Raw genomic sequence first — 24,393 nt, 5'->3', positions numbered from 1 at the left:
ATGAACCCAAGTCAGCCTTCTCCCTGGTCCACCAAAATCCACCTCAGAGTTTCTCTCCCTCCATCTGCTGTGACACAAACAACACTCGTCACCCATGGCCCACTGCGCACTATTAATCATACAACCTTCTATAAAAAGAGGCTCTGACCTGGATCTTTATACACAGGGAGTGGAGAAAGAGACTCTAAGGAGCACAACTGGCCCTAATAGCCCTTTTATCTTTGTCTGATAGCAGAAGACTGACTTTATGACACACCTACAGGGTGGAAAACAAAACCAGGAAGCAAGATTTACTCTCCAGCTAAAGGGGTCCTTATATAAGGAAGTGATTCCACCCCACATGAGCAGAGTGTTTGTTGCTGCCTGAGAGCTCTGGCTTAGAGAGCCTAGAAACAGAAAATATGAGAGTCATTATAGCGTTAGTGTTTGTACTGGCCGGCTGCCTGGCCCAGAAACCTCACCCATGCAGTAAGTAAACAGCAGCAGAAAGAGAAGGATGATTCTGATACCTGTAAGCGTATGATGTCTTGGTTCATGTGTGTTAGCAATGTCTTCCTCTGATGATTATTCTCTCAACAGGTGCATGTAATGCTATTTTATGGCATCACATACCAAATGTCACAGTTCCTAATTCCTAATTAATTACTAATTCACAGAGAGTCCTCCTCTGATGAGCGGGGCGCTGACCGTGGTGAGTGTTTATGTTTTAAAGTGTCTCTATGAGTCTGTTGTGGCAGCATCAGAAAACTCAGTTAGAAAATGTAAAGAAGGAAACTTTAACTCCCTCTGTTCTTTCTCCAGTCCACACAGAATGAAGAACTGTGGGTCTATGCCAAATACCTGTACGATGCCTGGGGACAACGGCTGAGGCTCTTTGAGTTTGTCTCCTCTGATAACAAGACATTCACCTATGACATTCTCATGCTATACAGAGAGGTAACTAAAGCAGTTCATTCAGCATAACACATTTTCAGAGTTTGGAAAGTAGAAATAACAGGTTTTATTGGAATCAAATATTTAACTATTGTGATATCGCAAAATGTTAAACTCATTTCTTTTAGTTGAAGAAAAATAAGTTATGTCCTAATTCACGAAATGTTATTTTCTTTAATTTTAATGTTTTTTCACTCAAAGGCAACAAAAATATTGTAAAATAAAGTCAAAGCTGAAACAAGAATAAGAGTTACAAGTTCTTACTGTAAGCTCTTTGAGCTAATGTATAAATGTAAAATAAGATTCAGTTTTTCACATTAATGAGACAAATCTAAATAACTGTCTGAATTGCTCAGACTGCATAAAAACATCTGTCAGTGGTGTCAATAAAATTTGCTTTTTATGTTTTGGATTTATGTTTTCGAGGAACTTAACTGCAGCAACTGTTTTTCTCTCTAGAAGCCTTCTACACTGTTGCAATGCTACAAAGTCGTTATCACTGAGTTAAACTCCTTTACTCTGTTTTGAAAGGCAAATATGACTGCACAGGACATTCCTGTTTTTTTTTTGGTGTTACAGTGATCATGCAGTGATCATCTTTTAGAGAGTAACATCAAATCTTGAGAATTTATTGTTTCTCTCTAAATAATTCCAGAGGTCTTAAAAAAAAGTAGAAAACAAACAAAAAAAAAACACAATCAAAAAGAAAAGAAAAGAAAACAAAAAAGCCAACAAACATATAAAATTGAATAGAATGTATAAACAAAACAGAAAAACAAACTTACAAAACAAAACAAACTAACAAAAAACCTGACATTTTTTGTGTCTTGTGTTGGTTACTGTAACAAGCTGATGCTCGTACAGCATCATCTTCAAACACTGATTTAAAGTCAAGCTTAGAGAGCAAACTTTCATATTCTACATTAATACAGATGTCAAATGTTCACATATGCAAATTAAGTAAGAGCTCACCTGTCTTTACAACCTCCACCCACCAGCACGTGGTCTATCAGATCTTCGACAATAACAAAACCTGCACAGTTAGCCCCATGAAGGGAGACTTTGTGCCTATTGGCATCCCCAAAGGGGCTTCTCTGCTGGGTCAGGCTGTCGTCGGAAGCTCATCAGGACCTGGACAAGGACTTCTGGTCAACTCTTGGATGGGAGATGTGCCTGATGTAGGAGGTCAGAGAGCTTGAAATGGTTGAAACTGTCTTAAGTGTTGTAGATTATAATAACTCATTTTTTTATGTCTGACCCTGCAGGAAAGTTCATGATCACAATGACTGAATTTGGATGCATTCCTGTCAGCTTTGCGTTTCAGACCAAGGAGTATGGATGGATGGTTGTAAGGTCAGTTTGCATCAACATCAGCAAAAGAAACAAATTTCTACCTGGCAGACAGGCCATTGAACTTGGGGAGGTGTTACATCACAGTTGGTAAAATGCTCTAAACTGCCCCCTTGACTGGTTAAAACACGCTTAAGTGCCCTCTTGGGTGGCAAAATTGCCCACTAACTTGTCCTTTTGGGAGCCAAAATGCATGTTTAAGTGTCCTCCACACTAAAATGCTCTCTTTGGACACAAAAATGCATGCTACAGTACCCTCTGTTTGTCAGAGCACTCTCAACTTCCCGTTGGCTGGTTAGAACATAATAAAGTGCCCTCATGGGCTCATGCAGATGTTTTGGAAAGACACTGTGATGATGATTAACTTTATGTGAGTTTGTTTGTGCTCTTTAATCAGCCTAAAGTTGATCTTAAAAAGTTGGTAATGTCTTTTAAATGTTCTTCTGTTCCCCAGCTACTTCAACAATGTCATTGGGATTTCAGACCCTGGTCTGCTCAACCCTCCGTCCTTTTGCCCAGACTCAGAAAAAGCAGCTGACTCTGACAGGAAGCCAGTTGACTTCCCCAGCTTGTTCCATAAGAGGAATTAAAGGGCCTCCTGAAACTGACGTGTCGAAAACTCTGAAAGATTTTTACAAATCAAACTGAGCCACTGAATCAAAGCATCATGAACCTTTTTCAGCTGAAACATCTGCAATAACATGTGCCTTTAGTCTGAGCAAATTAAAAAAAAAGGAGATTCTGTGCATCATGTATGTAAATTACTATAGCTTGAGGCTGAACATTGAAGTATTTTCTTACAGCTAAACACTTAAAATACTGCAGCTGGATGTGTAAAAATCCAAAATCATCTCTATTAACAGTAAAGCTTCTGACATTCTGTCTGTCTGTGAATGCTCTGACCTCATAATTCCTAAATAAAAACATTAAAAAGAATTCTTAAAATATATTTCACCTAGTTTTTTTTTTCTTTTCTTTTTTTAATTTATATTCATGCGATGACAGAGTTCCAAGTCTTGCAGTGAGACAGGGATAGAGTGTAAAGAATCAGTGTTTGTCACACCTCTGCATTTCAAAAATCAAACACAAAGTCAGGTTTCTGAAATATGTTGGGGATAGATTTTGTTCTCTGTCTACACAACAAAGGTTTTAGGGTGAAAACGCAAAAATTTTGTTGCCGACCAAAACACACACTTTTGAAAATGGCCTCCAGAGTGGGATTTTTCTGGAACACTGCCGACAACTTTCTCTCACAAGCCCCCCAAGAATGTGGTCATTAAGGTCTTTATTTTTTTCTTGAACTTCCTACCCAGAGGACTGAGGGCTGATCCTCACCATGGTTTAGGAGTCACAAATTGTGGTAATATAATGATACCCAACAGTACACCACATCTCTCAAGACAAAACCTTGATTTCTTCTGAGGTAGCACTTGAAACCTCATGGAATGATGGCCATACAGAAGAAAACTGACATAAACATTCACACATTAATTCTCTTTAAACCTTCAGCCTTATGGCAGACGGTTACTGCTCATTCTTTGTGTATAATTTTGGATGTGAGCTTTAAAAGCAGAAACGAGACGTGTCTTATTGAAATCGACAGTTTGAGTTGACAGCTTTATTTTTGGTAGCTGCAGAAAAAAACATATATAAAATGTTAAATTAAAAACAAACCGTCTGTTAATTAAAATTAAGATAAAGAACTTAAAACCTTACTAACTTCGTTGGTATTTATACTGTTAACAAACTTACTTGTTATCATATTTAAACAGTGTGCAGAGTGACAAAATAACATGCACAAACTTAGTGAAAACAGTGCAAATGAAGTGTAACCTTGTAGACAATCCTTAATGTCTTTACATCTGTCTTTTTAGCGTTTTACATCACATCTTGTTTTGCTGCAGCCTTAATGCACTGTCAGTGCAGCTCAGAGGAAAAACAGCCTGTCAGAGAGCTTGATGGACGGCTCAGCGCGCAGGTACTGGCCTGACAGGAAAGCCAGTTTGTGGGCATACTTGCATGGTGCTGGTACGCGAATGGTTCCTGGCCAGTTCCAGTACAAATGGCACATTTTGAAGGTCAGCCTTGTGAGAAATGACAGCAACAATGATAATATGTTAAGCGACTATTACACAAAGCAAAGTATGAAGATAATGAAGTACAAAGGAATGAAGGAGTTTATACCTCTACGTGTTTGGGTGTTAATTAACTACACCAATGTTGAATGTGGACCCTAGCTCTGACAGTCTAAACACAGATAGTTCAGAGAGAAAGTTCCTCTGGTCCAAAAGGAGCTATGTATGGCACTGTTCTATCCTACTTATGCCGTCAGCTCAGGACAATTCTCTTTAAAACCTTAGGGGCTGTTTACACAACAACGGTTTTAGGGTGAAACGCAAAAGTTTTGTTGCCGACCTAAAACGCACACGTTTGAAAACAGCCTCCAGAGTGGGATTTTTCTGGAACACTGCCGACACTGTTGCCGTGTTAACAGTAAGCCGGTGTTTTAAGTGGAAACGCTGACATCCCACTCCACTCCGCGTGAGCACATACAACAGTACTTTTATTACGATTGTCGCTAACTACCGTGCTGTGCTTGTTCTGCTCTATCTGCGAACTGTCCTTCCACAAAAAGTGCACCTGCTGCTCCACTTCTGCCCTCAGTATTCACAAATACACTAGGTGATCCGCTCAACTCTACTTCAGTTGAAATCACCCAAAAGCAGCTGCTTCTGGACAAGACAGTTATAGCACAGACTAGGGTTGTGAAAAGTATCGATACTTAAAAAAGTATCGATACTAAAATGTTGTATCACTTTCAAAAGTATCGATACCCCCCCCCCCGGATGCCGAGCCGCTGACGCTGCGTCCCTCTCTCTCTGCCTCCTCACACACACACACACGAGAGCAGGCTCCCTCCCCCTCCCCGTGACACACTCAATAACAAAACAGCATGGCTAGTGCTGCTACAGGCGGGCCAAATAAGCAGTTTTGGTCGAAAATGAAAAAGGTAAAAGTATTGTTTGGAGGTATTTTGCCTTCGAGGCTAACGAGCTCGGAAAACCGAAGGACACAAATAATTGTTAGCCATTAGCCACAACGAGCGATTAAAGGCTGACGTAATGTTAATGATCATAAACAGGGCTGCCAACTGTCACGCATTCGCCATGAGACTCACACATTTGGATGGTTTCACCCGCACTCATGCCACACCTCCCATTTCTCACACTCAAGTCAGAGGCACAGGAGCACAGAGGACGCAGAGGTCGTGTTGTGTAATATACAAGATACGCAGGTATGCACCCTATACCCACTAGAAACCCCCAAGAAATACCATATAAACACTATAAAACATAATTATAGGATGGTTGTGTAACTTAAACTTTCACTTTCCGTGTACGCGCGCTCCTCTTTGTGCCGGTGTGCATAAAGGCGCAGTTAGACACGCATCCCAGCAGACAGTGAGAGATCATCAGTCACTATGTGTGATTTTATATTTCAAACTGTGTCTTGATAGCTCATGAGCACATTTTAAATGAACACAGAGACTTAAAAAAGACGAGTCAACCTTTTGATGAATTAAAATGCAGCATTGTTCATCAGTCCATCTGAGCTGCTGTTTTCACTCACTCACTGTTTTCTAAATGATAAATTCATCCTGAGGTTCCCTGGGTCACATATTGTTCATGATGTGAGCAATCTTTTAAGGATCAAGCTTCAAATACAAATCTACTAGTGCAGTGGTTCTCAACCTGTGGCTGGAGGCCCATAAGTGGGTCTCAGGGCTATTTTTAGTGGACAGTGCATAAATCAGGCAAAAATTTGGTAAAAATGTCTTCAGTGTGTGCTCAGGCCTGAAACTTTCTTTTTACACAACTGTTTGTTGTGTGTGGTACTGTTATTACAACAGAAGTTATATTTGCATTTTTTTGTTAATAAAAATGTTTCTTTTAAATAGTAGGTTCTTTTTTTTTTCCATCCTTGTGGTATTGAAAATAGTATCAAATATTTTCCCGAGTATCGGTATCGAGTTGAAAATTTTAGTATCGTGACAACCCTAGCACAGACTACAGGCCTGGGATACTTACTATAGCATTTTCCGTCACTTTGCGATTCCGGGTATAGGCTGATTTTTTTCACTGCGTTTTGGCGTTTTCAGTTGATAGCTGCATTAACGGGGGTCTTAATGTATCACCACAATGACTTAACCCGTAGAAGTCTCAGCATATTCAATGGTCATATTCATAGTGTCATGTCTTTCTTACAATCATCTTCACCATTTATCAACCTTCTCTCTCTGTCTCTTACATACTCGTCCAAAAAATAAACTTCCAATCAGCCAAAAAAACACCTTCATTTCTCACCCACTCTTCTACATGAAGTCCAAATCAGTAAATAACTTTCTAAATACTGCTAACTCTCATGTGCCTATATTTTTGTTCAATGTACTTTTCTCTAAACTCAATCGTAGAGCCCAGTCTACATATTCCGAAAAATGATAAAAATATGAGCATTGACACATCTCATATTTAGCCTGTGATTCCATTTTTCCGAAGTAAGTGCAGGGTTGATCTTCTTTTTATGCAAAATTGAAACTATACTACTCCCCGTTTTGTGTGGCCCATAATCACCATCAAATAAAAAGTGAGAGAAAGTCTGAAAATGGCACTTTTGACAGTAGCTGACGGGATAGCTCTGTGTGCTCTAGTTTTTCTGCCATGAACTTTAAAAAATGTAATGTGATCAAGGGTTAAGAATAAATGAATACTAGCAGCTCGTTGTACTTCTGTTTTGATGTTGACAAAGAACCACAGGAGACAGTACCTCTGCAGATGGTCTGGTGTCAAGTTGGCTGTGTTGTAAAGGGAGATGTAGTGTGTGGGAAGTCCACAGCCTTGGCGAATGGAGTGAGCCATCAGATAGAAGTCCACCCTGAATGATACAAAGAAAGAAGAGCACAGGTGTAAGAAACCCCAAACAGAAGATAAACTGTCTTTTGATGTTTTTCATCAAGCAGACCCCTTTACTGCTGTGACCAGGTGTTTCTTTAAGGATGCATCCAATTAAGGAATGGTACACATGAATCACTCATCCACACCCCCGTGGGGGGAATGTATGAGACTCCACTTTTCAGTCATGTTATATGAGTAATATTTCTGTGGTACGTTCAAAGGAGTTCTTGTTTGATTACTTTGTTTATCCAGAAGTATAAAAACAATGTTCACATTCACAAAAAGAGTTTGGGTAACTTGGTGGAATGGCAGCTTAAAATACGAATCTGTGTTTCGGGAATGAAACCTCTTTGGTATTGTTGATGACCCGCTCAGACTGACCAGGCTCTGTTGGTAAGAGTGTGATCCAGCACAGTTCCAGGCGGGGGGGAGCCAAAGCTGTTTGAAGTCACGGAGTAAAGCGTGGTGTTGATGCGCTTTTGGACCACAATGAAGACCAGCTTGGGCTCATAGCTGGGGAATGTTTCAAAGCATTTGATCAACTGTGGGACCTCGTAGAGCTCCACCGCCCTCAGCTGACCCTCTGACACTCCATCCCGATACACCACAATCTTCTCTGGCAGGTTGTGATTTACCTGCAAGATAGGACAGTTCCAGGTCTTGTGTCAGATGATGCATGTGTTGATTACAGGGCAGTGTGGGGCTGATCTGCTTCTGCACATCATACCTAATTGATAAACACTAGTTCAAACAACCCTGTGCAACTTGAGTGACAGGTGAATTGTACTGGTTGCATGCAGGTTCTACAAGAACTCGTACTGCCTCATATATTAAAACAACACAGTAAAAAAGGTGTCATTGTGTATGATTCTGAACTGATTATAACACATAATAAGTGAAAAATTCATAGCCAAAAGTAGTAAACAATGGTTTAGAGAAAAAAGGGAAAGCACTGGCAAAAAAACATATTATGCAAGTTGGCAGTATCTACCTCATGATACTTCTGCAGCGCAGCAAGTAAACAAACTCTGAAGCCGTTGATCAGCTCCTCAGTGGGTGTCTGGAAAGTGACTCTGGAGTACCAGCGAGTCAGAGAGCTAAAGAAGAGACAAGTTGTGACACAGTTGAGTCAACAGTTTTGTAGTGCTAAGGTTTAAAACATGACAACAAGCAAACTTTAAAGTTTGTTAGCCGGCTATATTTACTCACAGCCCGGCGCTCTGAGATGTGTCTAACATAAGCTAATCCCCTTGATATCCTGCCAACACTCACCTACCAAGCAGAGCTAACATAACCTCACTTTTCATTTTGCTGATACTCTCAAGTTTGAGCAGAATAACTGCTGCATGTGGGTTGGGATGAACAAACAGTTTAACCCTTGATTCAGCCTTTGGCTCATATTTTAGCCTCTAGCTCGTGCTCTATCACTCTCCCATTTATCTTTCTTCTGCTCTTCTGTCCTTTTTCTGTCTGACAGTTAGGCTCCTGTGTACACCATCACTACAAAATCAATCACAGAAATCGTTTTCAGCAGAGAAAAACACAGATTTTTCTTCTCACGACTAAACTTTGTCAGCTTGTATGGTGTTGTCATAGATTTCCACATGCTGTAAATCAAACCAGCGCTGATAATTTAATTCTAAATTGTAGATTATGACCAGGCATATATCTAGAATTGAGACTTTTCAATATCACTTCAAAAGTCCTCACAGTCTCTTTAAAATATGAAGTATTCATAAGGAAATGAAGACTTCACCTGTTCACACTGGCAACAAAGCCCATGACTGACTGATGTACTCTACTGGTGTCATGGTGGACATCAACTCCAACCACCATCAAGTGTTTCTGAAGAGATGAGAAACAAGTTAAAGGTCATCTTTATCTTACAATGAACAGATGTTTTTTTAGAGTCACCCAGCCCTGGTACAAGGAAGCTTTTCTTCTGTTCATTTCAAACATGATCCTCACCAGAGGGACGATGACTGTCCACGGCTCTCCTCCTAACTTGCTGTTGATCTGCAAAAGGATCTTTTGAGCCACACTCTTCAATTTCTGCGGCTGGGAAATTGTCCTGACATTGATGGCCTGACAAAAACAATAAAAACAAAAATCTTACAAAGAAACCACAAAAAAAGCTCAATTTTAACATGTTTAGTATATACTGTCCTTCTTGTTTTACTCTTTAACACATGAATCCCTGTCAGACCTGCGATGGGATTGGACTTTTGACACAGCAGAGCTTCTTGATGGCACTGTAGAGGTCGTCTCTGTTGCCAACCATGATGCACACCACCAGCTGCATGTTTGGCTGCAGATATGTGAGACAATAACAAACCGAATGGACACAAGTGTACTGTAGCCTTGGGTGAATTGTACCAACTCAACACTTGAACACACAGGTTAGGCCTACTACATAAAAAATTCTAAGAAAAAAATTCTGTAGAGTTTGTTTTGGAAGCAGTCAGCTGTGATATTAATAGTGTATTTGTAAAAAATTAAAAAATAAATAACCCAAAGCTTAATATTCGGCAGCACAGTTAAAATGAGAGAAAGAACAAAAGTACTTGATATTTCTCACCATCAAAATCTAACTCCTGATTCACAATAATTATTTTTGGAATGGAGGGAGAAAGATGTCCATTTGATGTTTATTTCACCACCAACTGATGTGAACTATTTCAATAATGCAAAGGCAGTATTAGACAACGGTACACAATTCCAGTCAGACAGGCTCTGAGAGCTCAGGAAATCCCAGGTGTTTTTTAATAGCAATAATCAAAATAAAAAATTTTATATACTATGAACTACGACAGTCATTCTAATTTGATGTCATACTTCACTGGTGAGCTGAGAGTGGATACTCTTGACGTAGGTTTCAGTACGATCATCTCTCAGTTCCACGCGGATGGGTCTCTCCAGTCTCACCCCAATAGGACCGGCCACCTTGTGAAAAGTGGAGACCAGCTCTTCTGCCTGCTCCGCACAACGGCGAGGGTAGAAGATTGCCCAGATGTTCAGTGGGATCTATGGGTGAGAGGGGTCATGGGTGAAAAAAGTGAAGTTTATGGGTTTGGTATGGTCTCTTTGTAAATAAATAAATAAAATGAATGAACTCAGCTGTTAGATTAAGAGGTAGAACAGACAATAAAGACTAAAACACAAAAAACGTAAAGACAGGTTTGTGTGTCTCCGTTGCCTGCTAGATTACATCTACGCTCCATTCAGGGGAACTGCTGACTATTTGTCTGTCTCACCTCCTTCACCTTCCAGTTCAATCACTTTAAATGGCATGTTTCAGGTTTTACATAGAACAGGGAGGAAGTTCCTCCCCCACACTCACACAGCTGATAGAAGCATCTCTGACAACCTCTCTGGACCAGGACATGTCTGAACCGGGGGTAAAGGATGAGGTCTGCAGGCAGATGGTTTCAAGAGGTAGAGTTCTACCTTTAATCTGCAACAGAGGAAACAACCACATGTATACTGCTTTCATACTGTACAACATGGTAACAAGTACAAAAAGGCGAACACATGAAATATGAGCAGAAAATATCATTTTTACCCCATTACATACATACCCCATGACATAAACAATGTAATGATCAAAATATACTCAGACCTGTGTGTTTACATGAAACAAATGTGCTGGTATGTTGACAGAAAAATGCACTGTAACATTAAGTTTTGGAAAAGAAATGCCTTGACACTTCTTTCATCACTCTCTTTAAGAACTGTTCGCAACACACACTGTTTTAAAGGTTTTTGCAGTTAAAGTGAAAAAACAAACAAAAAAAACAAAAAAAAAACAAGAGCCTCACCACCACAATGTCGGAGCCCATCTCCAGTCCCCATCGGCTGAGCTCCTTCAAGCTCTCTGGGTTTGAGCTGATGTTCTTCAGAAGCTGTTTTATGGCATGGGTGTGCTGCTCCCCGCTCACATTGATGTGCATGGTCAGATCCTAGAATATGTGAGATTTATTATCAGGATCCATCTTCACAACGGTCTCATTTCTTACTTTTATTCAACAGTTTTCACACTAGTACCCACGGTTCATAACAAACATCATTATAATTTGCTTTATAATTTCAGGCACCAGACACACTTCAAAGGAGTCCATATGTGTTTTAAATTAAGGATTGCAACATTGACCCTGACACAGGGGTTAAACAGATTATCACCCGGTCTCTGTTTCAAAACAGTTCTGCTTGTGCGCCCGTTTTGGTAAAAGAATTGCTGTGGAGTACGATGGTTGATACGACATGAGAGTGTTAACCACCAAAATAAGACTGGTTGATAGTTGAATAACATACCGTTGCTTCTTTGAACTTGAAACCTGTTTTTGTTAATCATAATTTATGGATTCACTTATAATTTACTCGCCATATTTTGTAATAATCTCAGCCCCAAACCACCTTTTTCATTAACCTAAGTAAAAACCAGATTTAGAATATTGGCAGTTAATGTTGCTTATTTACCAAACCTGGTTACCTGTGGTTGGCTAAATAAAAGACATTCTCTACCACAGCTGCAGACATCACTGGTGTTTCTGCGTAAAAAGTGACCCTGTTAAACGGAGACTCTCAGCTGACCACCACTGGCACGTTTGGCAGAAAGTCACCAGTTAGCACAGTCAGGCCTTACTCCAGTGCAGTATGCACTGTAGCTCTGTGGCGGTCTGAGCTCGATAGACGGTGACTCCATGGCATGGTATTGTTTCTGACAATTGAGCACAGAACAACCAGGCATTTTTTTAGCTGCTTACAGCATTAATTTGCTGTTTAAAAAACTTGACTCGTCTGAATGAAAGGAGCTAAACATCACTTTGATTGCGCATCTTTTTGATGACGTAGATTGTCGATAACTCTACAAGAATGATCAAATTTTACTGATAATTGTTAAATGTAAAGGGGGAGCAGTACTGTGCAGAAGCATGAGATGAACCTTCATAGCTCTAAAGTCCTTCCTCATCTTCTCTGGGATCCCTGTCATGAAGGAAAGCTCTGGTACCAAAAGGATCTCTCCTGTGATGACTTGCTGCAACAAAAAAACAGAAGTATGAAACAATCTACTCAGTAAGTGCCAACATCATTTTATCTTTCTAAGATATGTTTTTCAATTCACAATAGTTTGTATGGGAAAAGTATTTCTGATGCCTGATTAGGTTTCCTCAGCAGAATATCACATGAGATATCATAGGACAGGAGGGTGTCAAACTTAGCTGTTGTAAAGCTAGTAGTCTCTGTGCAGTTGTAGTGTTTGCTGGAGCCACAAGGTGGCAGTGCAAGGCAGTAATTTAGGTCGTGTCTCTACAGTAAAAACACAGCTGACAGTTTTTGAGCAGTAATTGTGTTTCAATAATGAATGCAAACACAGATTTGACCTTTCCTCCTGGTTTGGCTCTCTCCTTTGGCCGATGCATAAGCAGAGGCTGGTCCATCTCCTTGATGTTAATTCCATAGTTTTTGCTGTTTCAGTGTGACAATTAAATGACAATCAGGAGTTAAAAATAAATGAAAAGCAGCAAACCAAAAAATGAAAAGCTCAAACACACAAGAGACCTTCACTGCTGCTCTAAATCACACTCTGGTCCATGCAAAGCACAAAAGTGAACACCTTCACCTACTTTTGTTTTTTTCAAGGTTCTGGTGGGTTTGTGGATCAGATCAGTCTCACCTGTAGTAGTCTACAAATGTGGTTTTTGTGCCATCCATCAAAGTAAAGGTATCTTTTGGTGACTTGTTCCACTCGATGGCGTCGATGCGGTAGGTGCGATTATTGTACCGGGTTATAACGATGCTGCCAAGGAGTTCTTTGGTACATTCATCTTGAAAGTTCTCTTTGCTCTGCTGGTACAGCATGTTCCTGGAAGACAGCAGGGAAGGGGGTCAGTTTTATCTCCATTCTCTAGAGAGGCCCTGTGTCTGCTTTTTGACCTTCTATTTTCAAACACAAAGAGCAAACTGAAGTCTAGGCTATTTTTTTGAATGAATAATAAATGAACGCAACCAGCCTCTTGCATTTAGGGCATACCACAGCCCTCCTACTTAACCAATAATCCAACCATATCCTCAGAGGAGAGGGTTAGAGTGGGTGACGTATTCACAGAACAGACACTGTCCTCAACTTGTGTGCATGCAATACAGCATGCTTCATTCAGTGTGCTGTGGGGCTCAGCAGAAACACGGGACAAAAAACCTCTGTTGTCAAAGTTATCACATCATGTTTAATCACCTCGCATGTTGTCATGTGGGAAATTGAGCATGGAAACCACCTAAAACGCCCAGTGACTTTCAAAATAAAACAAACCGTGTCCAAGCCAGATCGTATTTAGCTGGACTACGGCAACAACCTGAAATAATGAATGGAGCCAGACCAGGAGTCAACAGGTTGGAGGATATACAGTCAAAACAAGAACAAGGAGACGCTCAAAAATGGATTGGGAAGTCCTTCAAAAAAAAATAAACGAAAGCCTTATCTATAGACATCCCTTGTATCAAACCCTACTTTTTGTTATATTCTGTATGAGGTTGGGTGAACTCATAGCACTCGGTTATATTGACACATTGGGTGTTCAGCAGCAGGTAACTGTGCTCAATGATGGCTGATGTGAATGACTGAGAAAATCAGCTCAAATGCAGATCACAGATTAATTAAGAAATGCCAAAATTGGCACCGATCTGATACAAGGGATGGGGATCAGGACAGTTTTTTTCCCAGTACTGGCATGTGATTCCATGGTACCAAAAGTACCGTGAAGCTAATGGACAAGTGGTGCCCATCAGTATTTTATGGCAACATACTGCTTTAATGCAAGGCTACTTGTGCACGCAGACAGAGCACCAAACAGCTAACTTGACACTAAAGAACATCCAACAACATGTTTCTATCATTGATTAAAGTAAAATGAGTTACAACTGGCTTTACCCTCTGGGGTTTTAGAAGAACTCATCTCTACTTCAAATCAACACAAGTGTTAGAAATCTGCACGTCATCTCTGCCAGGGACAGCGTCTGAGTGCATGGGGTGAGGACAGTCAGCTGAAGAGACTACAGTGTTTGAAAACACATCTTATGTTTCAGAGAGATGACTGATCTCAAGTTGCTCCTAGCCAGCCCCCTGGCCCAGTGATAAGGCTCACAGTTAATACGGTCATCATTGAGGGGCAACATCCCGTTAGTAAATATGAAGCCTGAAGGACTATTACAGCATTAAACACATATTTGGATTCATTTTAAGGTATCAGGAACAGATGGGTGACTTTGTCGAGACTACATCCATGTTTTATACAGTCTATAGTCATCATCTACTGATTCATCTTCACATTTAAATTTGATAGAAGAGGATGCTGTGAAAATCACTTTAAAGTGATACTCCGGGATAGAACAAGTTGGGTCCTATCACAAGGTTTAGGGCAGAAATTACCCCTACAGCAGTGTTTTTGTGCAGCAGAAGCCCAGAGCTTTGCACCAAAGACCCCCTCCCTGCTCCTCTGCTGGTTTCCTCTGCACTCAGACGGGGCCAATTTTTACTTGACCAAAAACACAAATAAACAGGCTCTCACCCAAAAAATCTCATATCTGTCTGCATTCACGCTTTATTTAGAGAATTTTCAGCGCGTTACTTTCACACAAAAACACAGCTAAATAAGGCTCTAGTTCTCATCGTGTCGTAAAACGGCGCTACCTCCGCTGCAGAGCCACAGCTGGGCCCTGGGCTTCTGCTGCACAAAATCACTGCTGTAGGGGTAATTTCTGCCCTAAACCTTGTGATAGGACCCAACTTGTTCCATCCCGGAGTATCACTTTAAGTGGTAGTTGGACTAGAAATGTGTTACATGAGGCTAATTCATGATGAGTGGTGAACTCACATGACATCCAGCACTGAATCATTCCGTAAGACTTTGTGAGATACGTCCACGTTCAGGTACAGGCCCCCATCTGTGTGCTTTATACTGGTCGAATACCCTGGCCAGACCTGGAGCCTGAAAAAAAAAAAAACACTATTATGAACGGACAACCTTATATAACCTTTCTTCTGCCACACCCAGTGAAAAAACAATCCCATATCTACCGATGTTTTCCGAGAACAACTGCATTTTCAGGATTGTAATGGTTTCTTCCCACCAGCTTCAGTCCAATGATTTTCATCACCCTAAAAGAAACACCCAGTTATTCTGTCATTTGATCATCAATGCAGTACAGAATGAAAGAATAACACATACAATTGCAGTTTTCAAGTGTGTTTCATCAAAAGTTTCTACAAACAAAAGGACGATATCATTTTGTTTTGAGATATTTTTTCCACCATTCTAAGGTGAGAGATACCAAACCCTGACTCAAGTAAAAATACCTCCTGAGCACAACATTGTAGAAGGGGAGACACAGATCTGAGTGAGGAGGCAAAATCTTTGTCATCTGGATTTTGATCTGTATTTCCTCGTTGTCAGTTCGTCTCACACTCTTAAGAAGCACCACCTGCATGTTATCAAAAAGTATTTCAAACAAACAAGAAAAACGGCAGAGTTCATAGAAATGTTAACAGGTATTTAACTGTACAGTTTAACACAAAATTCTGTCATCTCCAGACACATCTATGAAATCATTTAACATCTCCGTCCTTCATAAAACTTGGAAAAACACAAGTTGAATCCCTAGTTAAACTTTGAACAGCTATGATCAAAAATGTGAACTATGATACCCACATTTTTAAGCTGAACAGGCAAGTAGAGGATGGATCCATCGAAGGCCACAACCTCCCCTGTGGTTGGACGATGATCTTTCATCATGCCAAAGCGCATTGCCATTGATTCAACATTTGGACTGGAAGAAAACATTGAAAATACATGAAAAAAATGTATACAGTTTTCCGTTCTAATCAACAGAATCCACTAAAAATGAAATGTCAAAAATGTTTGCCATTTCTTGACTGAGTTCTTGTGTATCTGTTGAAGTATTTGTTAGTTGTCCATTAATTTTGTGTTGCTCATTATCACGACTGTTTTCTATTGTGTGGAAACTCTAAGAACATTCAGACACAAAAAAATGCTGCTTAGGCCTGAAATGACTGTGATATTAAGCAGGTCTCCTCTAGGTGGCGCTTCATTCTAATTTTGGCTGTGTCATGTAACGGGCAGAAAATAAATCATAAAGGATCAAACATTGAACAAACACTTCAGCAGAAAAAAAGAGCTTGTCACAGATTACTTTTGTAATCCAGTAAATCTTTACTAATTACATAAATGACACATGAAGCTTACCTGAACGTGACATGGTACTGATACACAGCTTCATTCTTACAGTGAATCCGGATGTGGTTCGAGCCAATTGTCACAACGGCTCCTTTTGTTCCACCTTTGTTCAGAGGCTCCCTGACCAGAGAGCAAAGAAGAGTTAGGATACCCTGTTTCTCTGTGCTAATGAGGTTTAATTTCTGTAAAAGGAAACACTCTGACTTCATTTCCATAAATTGGGGCACTAACAAAACCCAAAGAAGGACTGAAAACAAACATTGTGTATTCTTGTGGCTTTGCATAGATAGGGATGTTAAGAATCACTGATCTTTATTCATAATGCTAAATGTCTGAATGCACCACTCTACAGCACAGCAGCAAAAAACACACATTGATGGTCTTGTTTCAAATGTGTTGCTAAGTATAATCTGCGCAGCTTTTTTTGTTAGTACCAAAAGTCTAAATATCTACAGACTTGATAAGAGATTTTGTATAAATGATAAGACTAATTACAACATGTATACTACTAAAAAATACTAATTGCTTTGGAGGCTCAAAAAGTTTTAATTTACATTGAGACTAATGTAAATGTACTAACCCCAAAGTCTCCATTTTCAGCTCAGTCTTTGGAGGGGAGAGAGTAGCAGGCTGCTCCAGCACTGCCTGTGGAGCAGGAGCTTCGGGCACTGCTGCTGCACATTGTATAAGATAACAGTCAGAATCTGTGACCCTCACAACAAAATATCACAAACTTCAACTTTAGGAGTTTAATGTAATTCCCAATTAACTTTTTTAAAGTATATTTTTACTAAACATAACAAATAACATCTTGTTCGGAGACACTGCCTACAACTTGTGTAAAAAATAACTTTCCCTACCTGCTTGGGTAGTCTGAGGGACCTGGGGGGCTGCTTGTTGCTCAAAAAATGCAGAATCAGACCCGAGTTGGCCTAGAGAAAGACAGGGTAAAACAGCGCGTCCTCTTCCTGTTCCAAGTGGTGGCATTGCAGCTCTTCCAAGCCCGAGCATCGACTGAGGGGAGAACCCCAGGCCTTGGAGGCTGAAAGAAAACCAGGGTGGCTCATCAGCTTTTCAAGATAGATTACAGTTGCAATACTTTTGTTTTAAAGATCTTTTAAAGAAGAAGATGGGCGTCTTTTGATTAAAAAAGAAAGAAAGTCCTTTTTAAATGTAATATTTTTTTGAAGGAAATACTGATGTCTTTAAGGTGTTCACTGATTCTGTAAGATGGACTTCAGATTTTTTTATTTCATTTTTTTGTTACTGCTAAATAGTCAAGGTTAACCATGAGAAGAAACACATTTTCACTCATTAAGAAAAAAAAATATCAGCCAAAAGCTGCCCTTACATTTACAGAAAGATATGTTTTTTCACTACTGCACTACTTCAAGGCACACTAGCACTTCACTTTCACAGTCTATGCAGCAAAAGCAGCATCTCAAAGCCCACAATCTTTCTACTGGCTAAAGAACTAAAGCACTGTTACACAATAAACCTACATTTTCAAACTTCCATGAAGGCTTTACTGATCAGATTTTGCTTTTATAGAGATGCCGTTTACAAATGACGTTGTTGTGTTCAATTGCATTTTAACAACATGCATTTGATAGTAAGTGAGAATCCCTTGACTCAGTGTGTTTTGTCTGATCTGGCTACCTACCTGGTGCCTCTTCCCATCACTTCCTCAGATTGGCCTTTGATTTCTGGGCTACTGATGACACCTAATGGCAGGCCCTGCATCTTCACTTCTCCAGGATCTCCAGCTGCTCCTCTACCTGTAACAAATCAGATCTCTTAGTCCTCTGTGTGTGAGGATGTTTTGACAACATAAAATCAGTGTCTGAAACAATTGTTGATGTCATTGGCCTTGGTTGGGAAGGGGGTGCCCCCTTCCTGCCTTTGTGCCTTAGGAGTCTCAAAGTGCAGAGAGAAACTGCAGAGAGAAACTTTCTTTTGAAATAGTGTGACTAAATATGTCTTTAGTGACTTGGACGGGGACAACCCAAGAAAAGTGAATAAAGCATGGTCAAATCAGGAGTGCAAAATGTCAGGACACCTAAAATACAGGAACAGAAAGAAAACATGTACACTTATTAATTGGTATTACTTAAAATATATTCTGACGATGAATCTATAAACAATGAATAATGAGCAATGAACACGACATCTTCTAGTTGTAAAATTATTTGGTTTACCCTGTCAGCCTCACACACGTTTTCTGGGCGCAAGAATTTTGTCATTGTAAACCTCAAGCAGGGCTGCAAGCTATAAGAAAAATAAAAACAAATACTGCAAAATCTTTCGTTTCAGCAAATCATGCTTCATTATGAAAAACTATCAAATTTCAAACTGGACGTTACAGGTAGTGGCTTCTTCTCTTGTACAATGAAGTTAACTGTTTTAAAACCTTCACAAACAAAAGTTGGTTGCAGTTGTGGTACTTGAATCATCAGATTTTTATTTATAGCAACAATCAATGGCATGTTCATTAGTGTGTTCAGCCCTACAATGGTGACCTTTTGAAACAAAGGCTCATCCTCCTGAGCTGCCTGTGACTCACACAACACCACACCGTTGGTGTGCTACAGGTATGGCAACTATAACTAGGTGTCCACGCAAAGAAACATGACAAAGTATCTGTGACAGCAGCAGTCTCCTATGTTTTCCTATTTTTTCTTAAAACATTTTTGAACACTGAGTGTTTCTTTTTAGACATTTTGTACAAAAGACTGTGTCCTGTGCTTTTTTTCGGTCATTTTATGTTCATCCTGCATGCACAGTAGTCAGCTGACTCTGAGCTGGTGAACAGGTGCACTCATATAACATGACACAGGCTATTGTAGTTTAATTTAAGGGTGTATTCACACCTGGATATTTGGGGCAGTTGTTCCGAAACAGTGAGCAGCCCCTCCAAAAGTCCGGTTCGTTTGGGCATATGTGAACACAGCAATCGTGCTTGGATGTGGGACAAAACAAGCGGGTCGAGATTGCCAAAAATGGGTGGTCTTAGCTTGCTTCCATTCAAGCCCTGTAGCGGTTCCTGTGCAGTGAGAGCACCAACGCCCCAGCAACCGGCACAACTGACCCATAACTGTGGATCATGCTGTAGTGATGGGAGCAGTAATGAGTCTGGTTGACAACTGCATAGTCAAAACAGTAGAAGAAGAATGGGTAGAAGAATCTACAACAGCAGAAGAACAAGTAGAGAAGTCTGAAGAACAGAAAAAATGAGTCGTGGGCTCACATGGAACAGCATGGAAATAAAATGCCTCGTTGAAGTCTGGGCAGAAGAGCACATCTGCTAAATACTAGACTCTACTCATAAAAATACAGAGGTCTACAAACTTGTGAGTCAGCGAATTAGTGAGAGGGGCTTCCGATGCTCCCTTGAGCAGTGCCGCGCCAAAGCTAAAAAACTGAGCCAGATAAAAGCTATAATGCAAACTAGCCACACACGTTGTTGATGCTCCATGGCGGGTAAGAACATGAATAAATGGAGGATGATAGGGAAACTCCCTGCCTCCTGGGTATGATTCTGACCAATGAAAGAAAAAATCGATCGCACCTGACATTTGTTTGCAACTTGCGACCGCAACAGACTTTTGCCTTGTGAACACAAACGAATCAAGAGACAACCGCTACAATTGTATCATATGTGCCCCCTGAATCGGAACAAAGCATATGAGCCACAGGTGTGAATACACCCTTAAATTTTTTGTTTTGCATTAAGAAGGTGATACAGCGTACATGGTTTACCAGATGATTGCTGTATAACTGTCATCGCATTTCCTGTGACTGTCAAATGATGTGTCCTGCAGCCCTTTTCTTAAAATTACATTAAGACAACACTAATGTACAAAAATTAATAATGAGTATAAAGAAACAGTTGATTTCAGTCAAATAAAAATTTCTCCCTGAGCGTAAAATAAATCTGTTAGAATACAGACCCGCTGGTAGTGTTCCTCTACCCCATGAGGTCACTGAGGGCTCAACACCCATTTCTTTAAACATCGAGACCAGTGCTGAACTTTGGCCTTGTGTTGGTAAGTCAACCTGAAAGCAGAGGAAAACAATGGCAGTTTTTGAAAAAGGAAAATTGGTTTGTTTCAGAGAGATGGAAACACATGACCAATGACTGAACACACATCTTAAAAACCAACCTCTTTTTTTGTCAAAGCAGACATGTCTTCAGTTTCTTCTTTCATCTTAGATTCACAAGGAGGCGGCTGTGGGTATTGTGGCTCCACTGGGGGAAGGACTAAACCCCCAACTTTTGGTTCAGCTGCTGGTAACAGCAGTCCTCTGGCTCTGCCAAATCCTCCATTGTCCGGCTGTAGTAGCATTTCTCGAGCTCTTCCAACCACTGGTCCAGTAGCTGGCATAGTAACTCCTCGTCCTTGTGGGGTATTGCCAGGACTTAGAAAACCTCTGGCTCGTCCAATACTAGGCACTGAAGAGAGCAGCATCCCTCTACCACGTCCTACCGCTGACTCCTCAAGCTGGTGTCCTCTTCCGCGTCCCAAAAACGGGACACCCGTCAAACTGCTAAGATCTGGAGGTAGGTTTGGATCCATCTTCAACTTCTGTTTTAACCACTAGACACAAGATGAATAAACAGCAGAAAGAAAGAAAACAAAGATTAGCAAACTGCTGCCTCAGTCATATGGTAGTGAGGGATTTGATGTGATGAGGAAACCCCACTCTCTTCCTGTTTCCTGCTCTATCCACTGTCCTCATGCCTATACAATTGAAAGTAAAGAACACAACATAACTTAACATAAACTAGAGATGATGCAAACTGTGCCGTGGTTTATGTTAACAACGGTAATACATCTCTGTGATTCAAATGCCAAAACTTTAAGATCACTATTGTTTCTACACAGGTGTTAATGTATACATGCAGTTATCCTGCTTTCTCTCTCAGAGCAGCTAGATCTACAGCTGACAGTCACTCACAAACAGATCAAATAACACAACAATGGGGTTCAAATCTATCAGACTCTTGTTTACTGAGTGAGTGACACAGCCCTCCATCTACAGAGTGACAGACTGACAGCAGGAGAGAAGGGCTCTGCACATCTTCACAGGTGTAACATGAAGATAATGTAGTTTAATTGTCATTACATTAAATTAAAATAAGTTCTCAAAGATCTTAATATGACCAGTGATGGGGAGGAGGTGTGGCAACTACATTAATCTAATCGGTATTATAGCATTACATAACTACCTATTTAACCCATTTACTGAAACAATAATAAAAAAAAAACCTGATATACCGTGATACTGCCACAGTCTAACATCTTCACAATTCTCTTTGCCATACCGTCCAGCACTACATTAAACCACTGTAGAGAAGACATATCCCAAACTGTTTTATTTGAATCTACTAAGCTTTCTTTTATCTGTAATCATATACAGCATTATTATGCTTTGAGCACATAGAGCCAGCAGAGAAGTCATCAGAAACCAAACTAAACCAGTGATTCGGAGCCTCAAAATTACGAAATGAGGTTAAAATCGACATTAACACTTCATATTTAGAATTTTTCAAAGAAATTTGACCTTTTTCTCAAGAGACATTGTAAAGAGAACTTCTGATTTTCTGTTAAGTTTAACTTTTGCTGAAGAAAAATCACATTGTTGTTACTCCGTTTTACAAGTTATACAATTGTATAACCAACTTGCATTATAAGTTTGCGCGCTCATAACTTAATTTGAATGCCTGTTACACACAATGCTGTTAGCTAAGTACAACGGTTAGCGAAAATTAGCCGTTAAACTTGTTCGCTAACCGTGACACGTGCAGAAAGACAAATAACGCGCCTGCAGTAAAAACAAATGAAAATGAAGCAAAACCGTCGTAGTTACACACAAACTTGACAAAATTTTCCCCTTTATCCAAAATGAACAATTGTTTTATAGTAGAATGACTTACACTGTAGAAGTCCTCTCTCTGGCGACAGTACGATAAAATCCGTTTCAAGATGACTCGGCAGAAAGCTTCAAATGGTTGACCAACGATTTCTTCCCTCCAATGATCTGATTGGATAATCAGCAAATTTTTAGTATGGCATTGGTTCATCGACCTGTCAATCTTTTATTGCCAATGTACCTTGATACTAGAAATGATTGCTTGTCGCCCTCTGGCGGTCACGCTGGTATTTAATGGCGAAGATTTAAACGTGCATTTTTATCAGTGATAGAAAAATAATGAAAGGTGACAACGGAATTTGTGTTTTAGCTACTATAATAACAAACAAACAATTAAAATAAATAAATAAACAAACAAATAAATAAATAAATAAATGAATTGCAGTCAAACTTCAAAAGGGTGCATGGAATACAGCTGCTGTGAAATGATGCTTCATTGCTGTATCTGTTATATCACCTTCAGTAGAATATGTCCCCCTTATTTGTCCATTTACCTGCCTTTAAACTTACATGCTAAGCAGATTTGTCCCCTATCCATCACTGCAACCCAGATAACCGAGTGAGTTTTTTTTCCTACGGAGGTAAACTTGTAGGGTGGTAATCTTCTTTTGAGTTTTAAAATGGGATTTAACTTATCTGAAAACCACAATAAACAACATGCAGAATAAAACAAACCTAACTTTGCTGCACCTGGTAGAGCTATTGCTTCACAGCAAGCAGGTTCATGGTTCAATTCCCTGGCTGGGCAGGAACCTATCTATGTGCAGTTTGCATGTTTTCCCCATGCATGTGTGTGTCTCCGGCTTCTGCCCAGAGTCTGAAAACATACACATTTAAGTAAGCTGATCAGTCTAATTTGCCCAAAGGTGTGAGAGTTTGCATGAATAGTTGTCTTTCTCCATGTGTGAGGGATGTGTGATGGACTGATTGACCTGTTCAGTGTGTACACTGCCTGTTGCCCAAAGGCAGCTGTGATAGGACCCAACCCCCTGAGACCCCAAGAGGGGAAATCAGTTAACATAATGGATTGGTTGACTATTTGCATGTTTTTAATAAGACCTATTTAATTCCGATGCAGATGCATTCTTCACTTTATAAATCATTTGTATTGTCCTGCCTGATACCTCTGTTAATATTAACTTAATGCATCTAGTTTTCCCTTCTGTTGCTTTATCTCCCCTGTATGTGTCATGTTTTTTAAACAGTCAGACGAATGCTCCTTCAGCTTGTCTTGCATGCTTCCTGCCTGTTTTTTTTTTTTTTTAATGTTAGGTCTTAGTCATGCTGAATCTTAATGTTTTTTTTTTTTCTAATCTTTAATTGCAGGTTGTAATCTGTGTCTTAGCTTTCTTATTTCTTTCTTTAGTTTTCCTTTATTTTATTTGGTTCCTTTCAGGTAGTCAGTTTTAACATTTGGCCAGTGACATAGATGGAAACTAGCCTTGTGGCTAAATCCAGTGTATTTACAGCATTGTTAATTAATAATAATTTTCCCTGCAAATGAATGAGGAATAATAAATGAACATGCTGAAGCTGGTAAAACTTTTAAGATCAAAAAGTCAAATACCCTGCAGTGCATATGACATTCAAGAAGGAATAAATGATGACAAGTTGAGTATGACTCTTAGCTTTTACTAATGATGTTGTTGACCCTCTGAACTAAAAAAGTTAAAAGGAGGTTTCATATCTGATATGCCTCTTTTCTGACATGAGTGACAAATAAGAATGGACTCATATTCTCTTGAAGTCCAACAGCCCACAGAGCTTTGGTTTTCAGGTCACCAGTCAGGTAAATTGGCAATTAGTCTTTTGAAATAATCACAAAAGTATCCCCAGAAGTATTAAGGTGAGGTCTAAGCCCCCACCTCTGTAATCTGCAGGAATAAATTAAATCGGTGTTCCATAAAGTGAACTCTTACGTGGACGTCTTATATTAACCATGGCTTGTCAGGACCATAAACTGGATATGGTATCAC

General features: G+C 39.9%; 2 protein-coding genes across 3 annotated transcripts; one reads left to right on the top strand and one right to left on the bottom strand.

Annotated features, from left to right (window-relative positions):
* Positions 1-229: 229 nt before the first annotated feature.
* Positions 230-3,201, top strand: LOC141790105 (ependymin-like). Its single transcript, XM_074669745.1, has 6 exons — positions 230-468; positions 657-691; positions 802-936; positions 1,932-2,118; positions 2,199-2,286; positions 2,738-3,201. The coding sequence occupies exons 1-6, from the start codon at positions 402-404 to the stop codon at positions 2,871-2,873; spliced, it is 648 nt and encodes a 215-aa protein (XP_074525846.1). The 5' UTR covers positions 230-401; the 3' UTR covers positions 2,874-3,201.
* A 718-nt stretch (positions 3,202-3,919) lies between these two features.
* On the bottom strand, positions 3,920-22,607 carry piwil2 (piwi-like RNA-mediated gene silencing 2). Of its 2 annotated transcripts, none has more exons than XM_074671285.1 (24): positions 22,422-22,607; positions 20,647-21,081; positions 20,434-20,539; positions 18,147-18,261; positions 17,344-17,525; positions 17,064-17,157; positions 16,493-16,603; positions 15,938-16,055; positions 15,586-15,710; positions 15,307-15,387; positions 15,104-15,217; positions 12,910-13,098; positions 12,617-12,701; positions 12,178-12,270; positions 11,054-11,194; positions 10,576-10,689; positions 10,071-10,259; positions 9,442-9,543; positions 9,204-9,320; positions 8,992-9,080; positions 8,227-8,332; positions 7,617-7,870; positions 7,108-7,215; positions 3,920-4,367 (listed from the first exon to the last, which is right to left on the bottom strand). In XM_074671285.1, the coding sequence occupies exons 1-24, from the start codon at positions 22,566-22,568 to the stop codon at positions 4,211-4,213; spliced, it is 3,372 nt and encodes a 1,123-aa protein (XP_074527386.1). In that variant the 5' UTR covers positions 22,569-22,607; the 3' UTR covers positions 3,920-4,210. The 2 variants fall into 2 exon arrangements, with proteins under 2 accessions (XP_074527386.1, XP_074527387.1); XM_074671286.1 differs by having other exon boundaries at positions 17,064-17,154.
* Positions 22,608-24,393: the final 1,786 nt, after the last annotated feature.

This window comes from Halichoeres trimaculatus, unplaced genomic scaffold (genome assembly GCF_033239565.1).
Source record: "Halichoeres trimaculatus isolate MK-OKI-2021-1 unplaced genomic scaffold, fHalTri1.1 fHalTri1_scaffold_5, whole genome shotgun sequence".
Taxonomy (NCBI): domain Eukaryota; kingdom Metazoa; phylum Chordata; class Actinopteri; order Labriformes; family Labridae; genus Halichoeres; species Halichoeres trimaculatus.
The sequence above is the reverse complement of the archived record's forward strand: the minus strand, read 5'-3'. Positions and strand labels throughout refer to the sequence as shown.

What these genes read in the sequence shown, in the direction of transcription:
- LOC141790105 (XM_074669745.1), top strand. Translation starts at nt 402, where the DNA reads ATGAGAGTCATTATAGCGTTAGTGTTTGTACTGGCCGGCTGCCTGGCC. An exon ending in CCAGAAACCTCACCCATGCA is followed by an intron (nt 469 to 656) that starts GTAAGTAAACAG and finishes ACTAATTCACAG; the next exon opens with AGAGTCCTCCTCTGATGAGC. An exon ending in TGAGCGGGGCGCTGACCGTG is followed by an intron (nt 692 to 801) that starts GTGAGTGTTTAT and finishes TTCTTTCTCCAG; the next exon opens with TCCACACAGAATGAAGAACT.
- piwil2 (XM_074671285.1), bottom strand. Translation starts at nt 22,568, where the DNA reads ATGAACCAATGCCATACTAAAAATTTGCTGATTATCCAATCAGATCAT. An exon ending in GTGATGGGAAGAGGCACCAG is followed by an intron (nt 17,526 to 18,146) that starts GTAGGTAGCCAG and finishes GTTTTCTTTCAG; the next exon opens with CCTCCAAGGCCTGGGGTTCT. An exon ending in CCCTCAGACTACCCAAGCAG is followed by an intron (nt 17,158 to 17,343) that starts GTAGGGAAAGTT and finishes TACAATGTGCAG; the next exon opens with CAGCAGTGCCCGAAGCTCCT.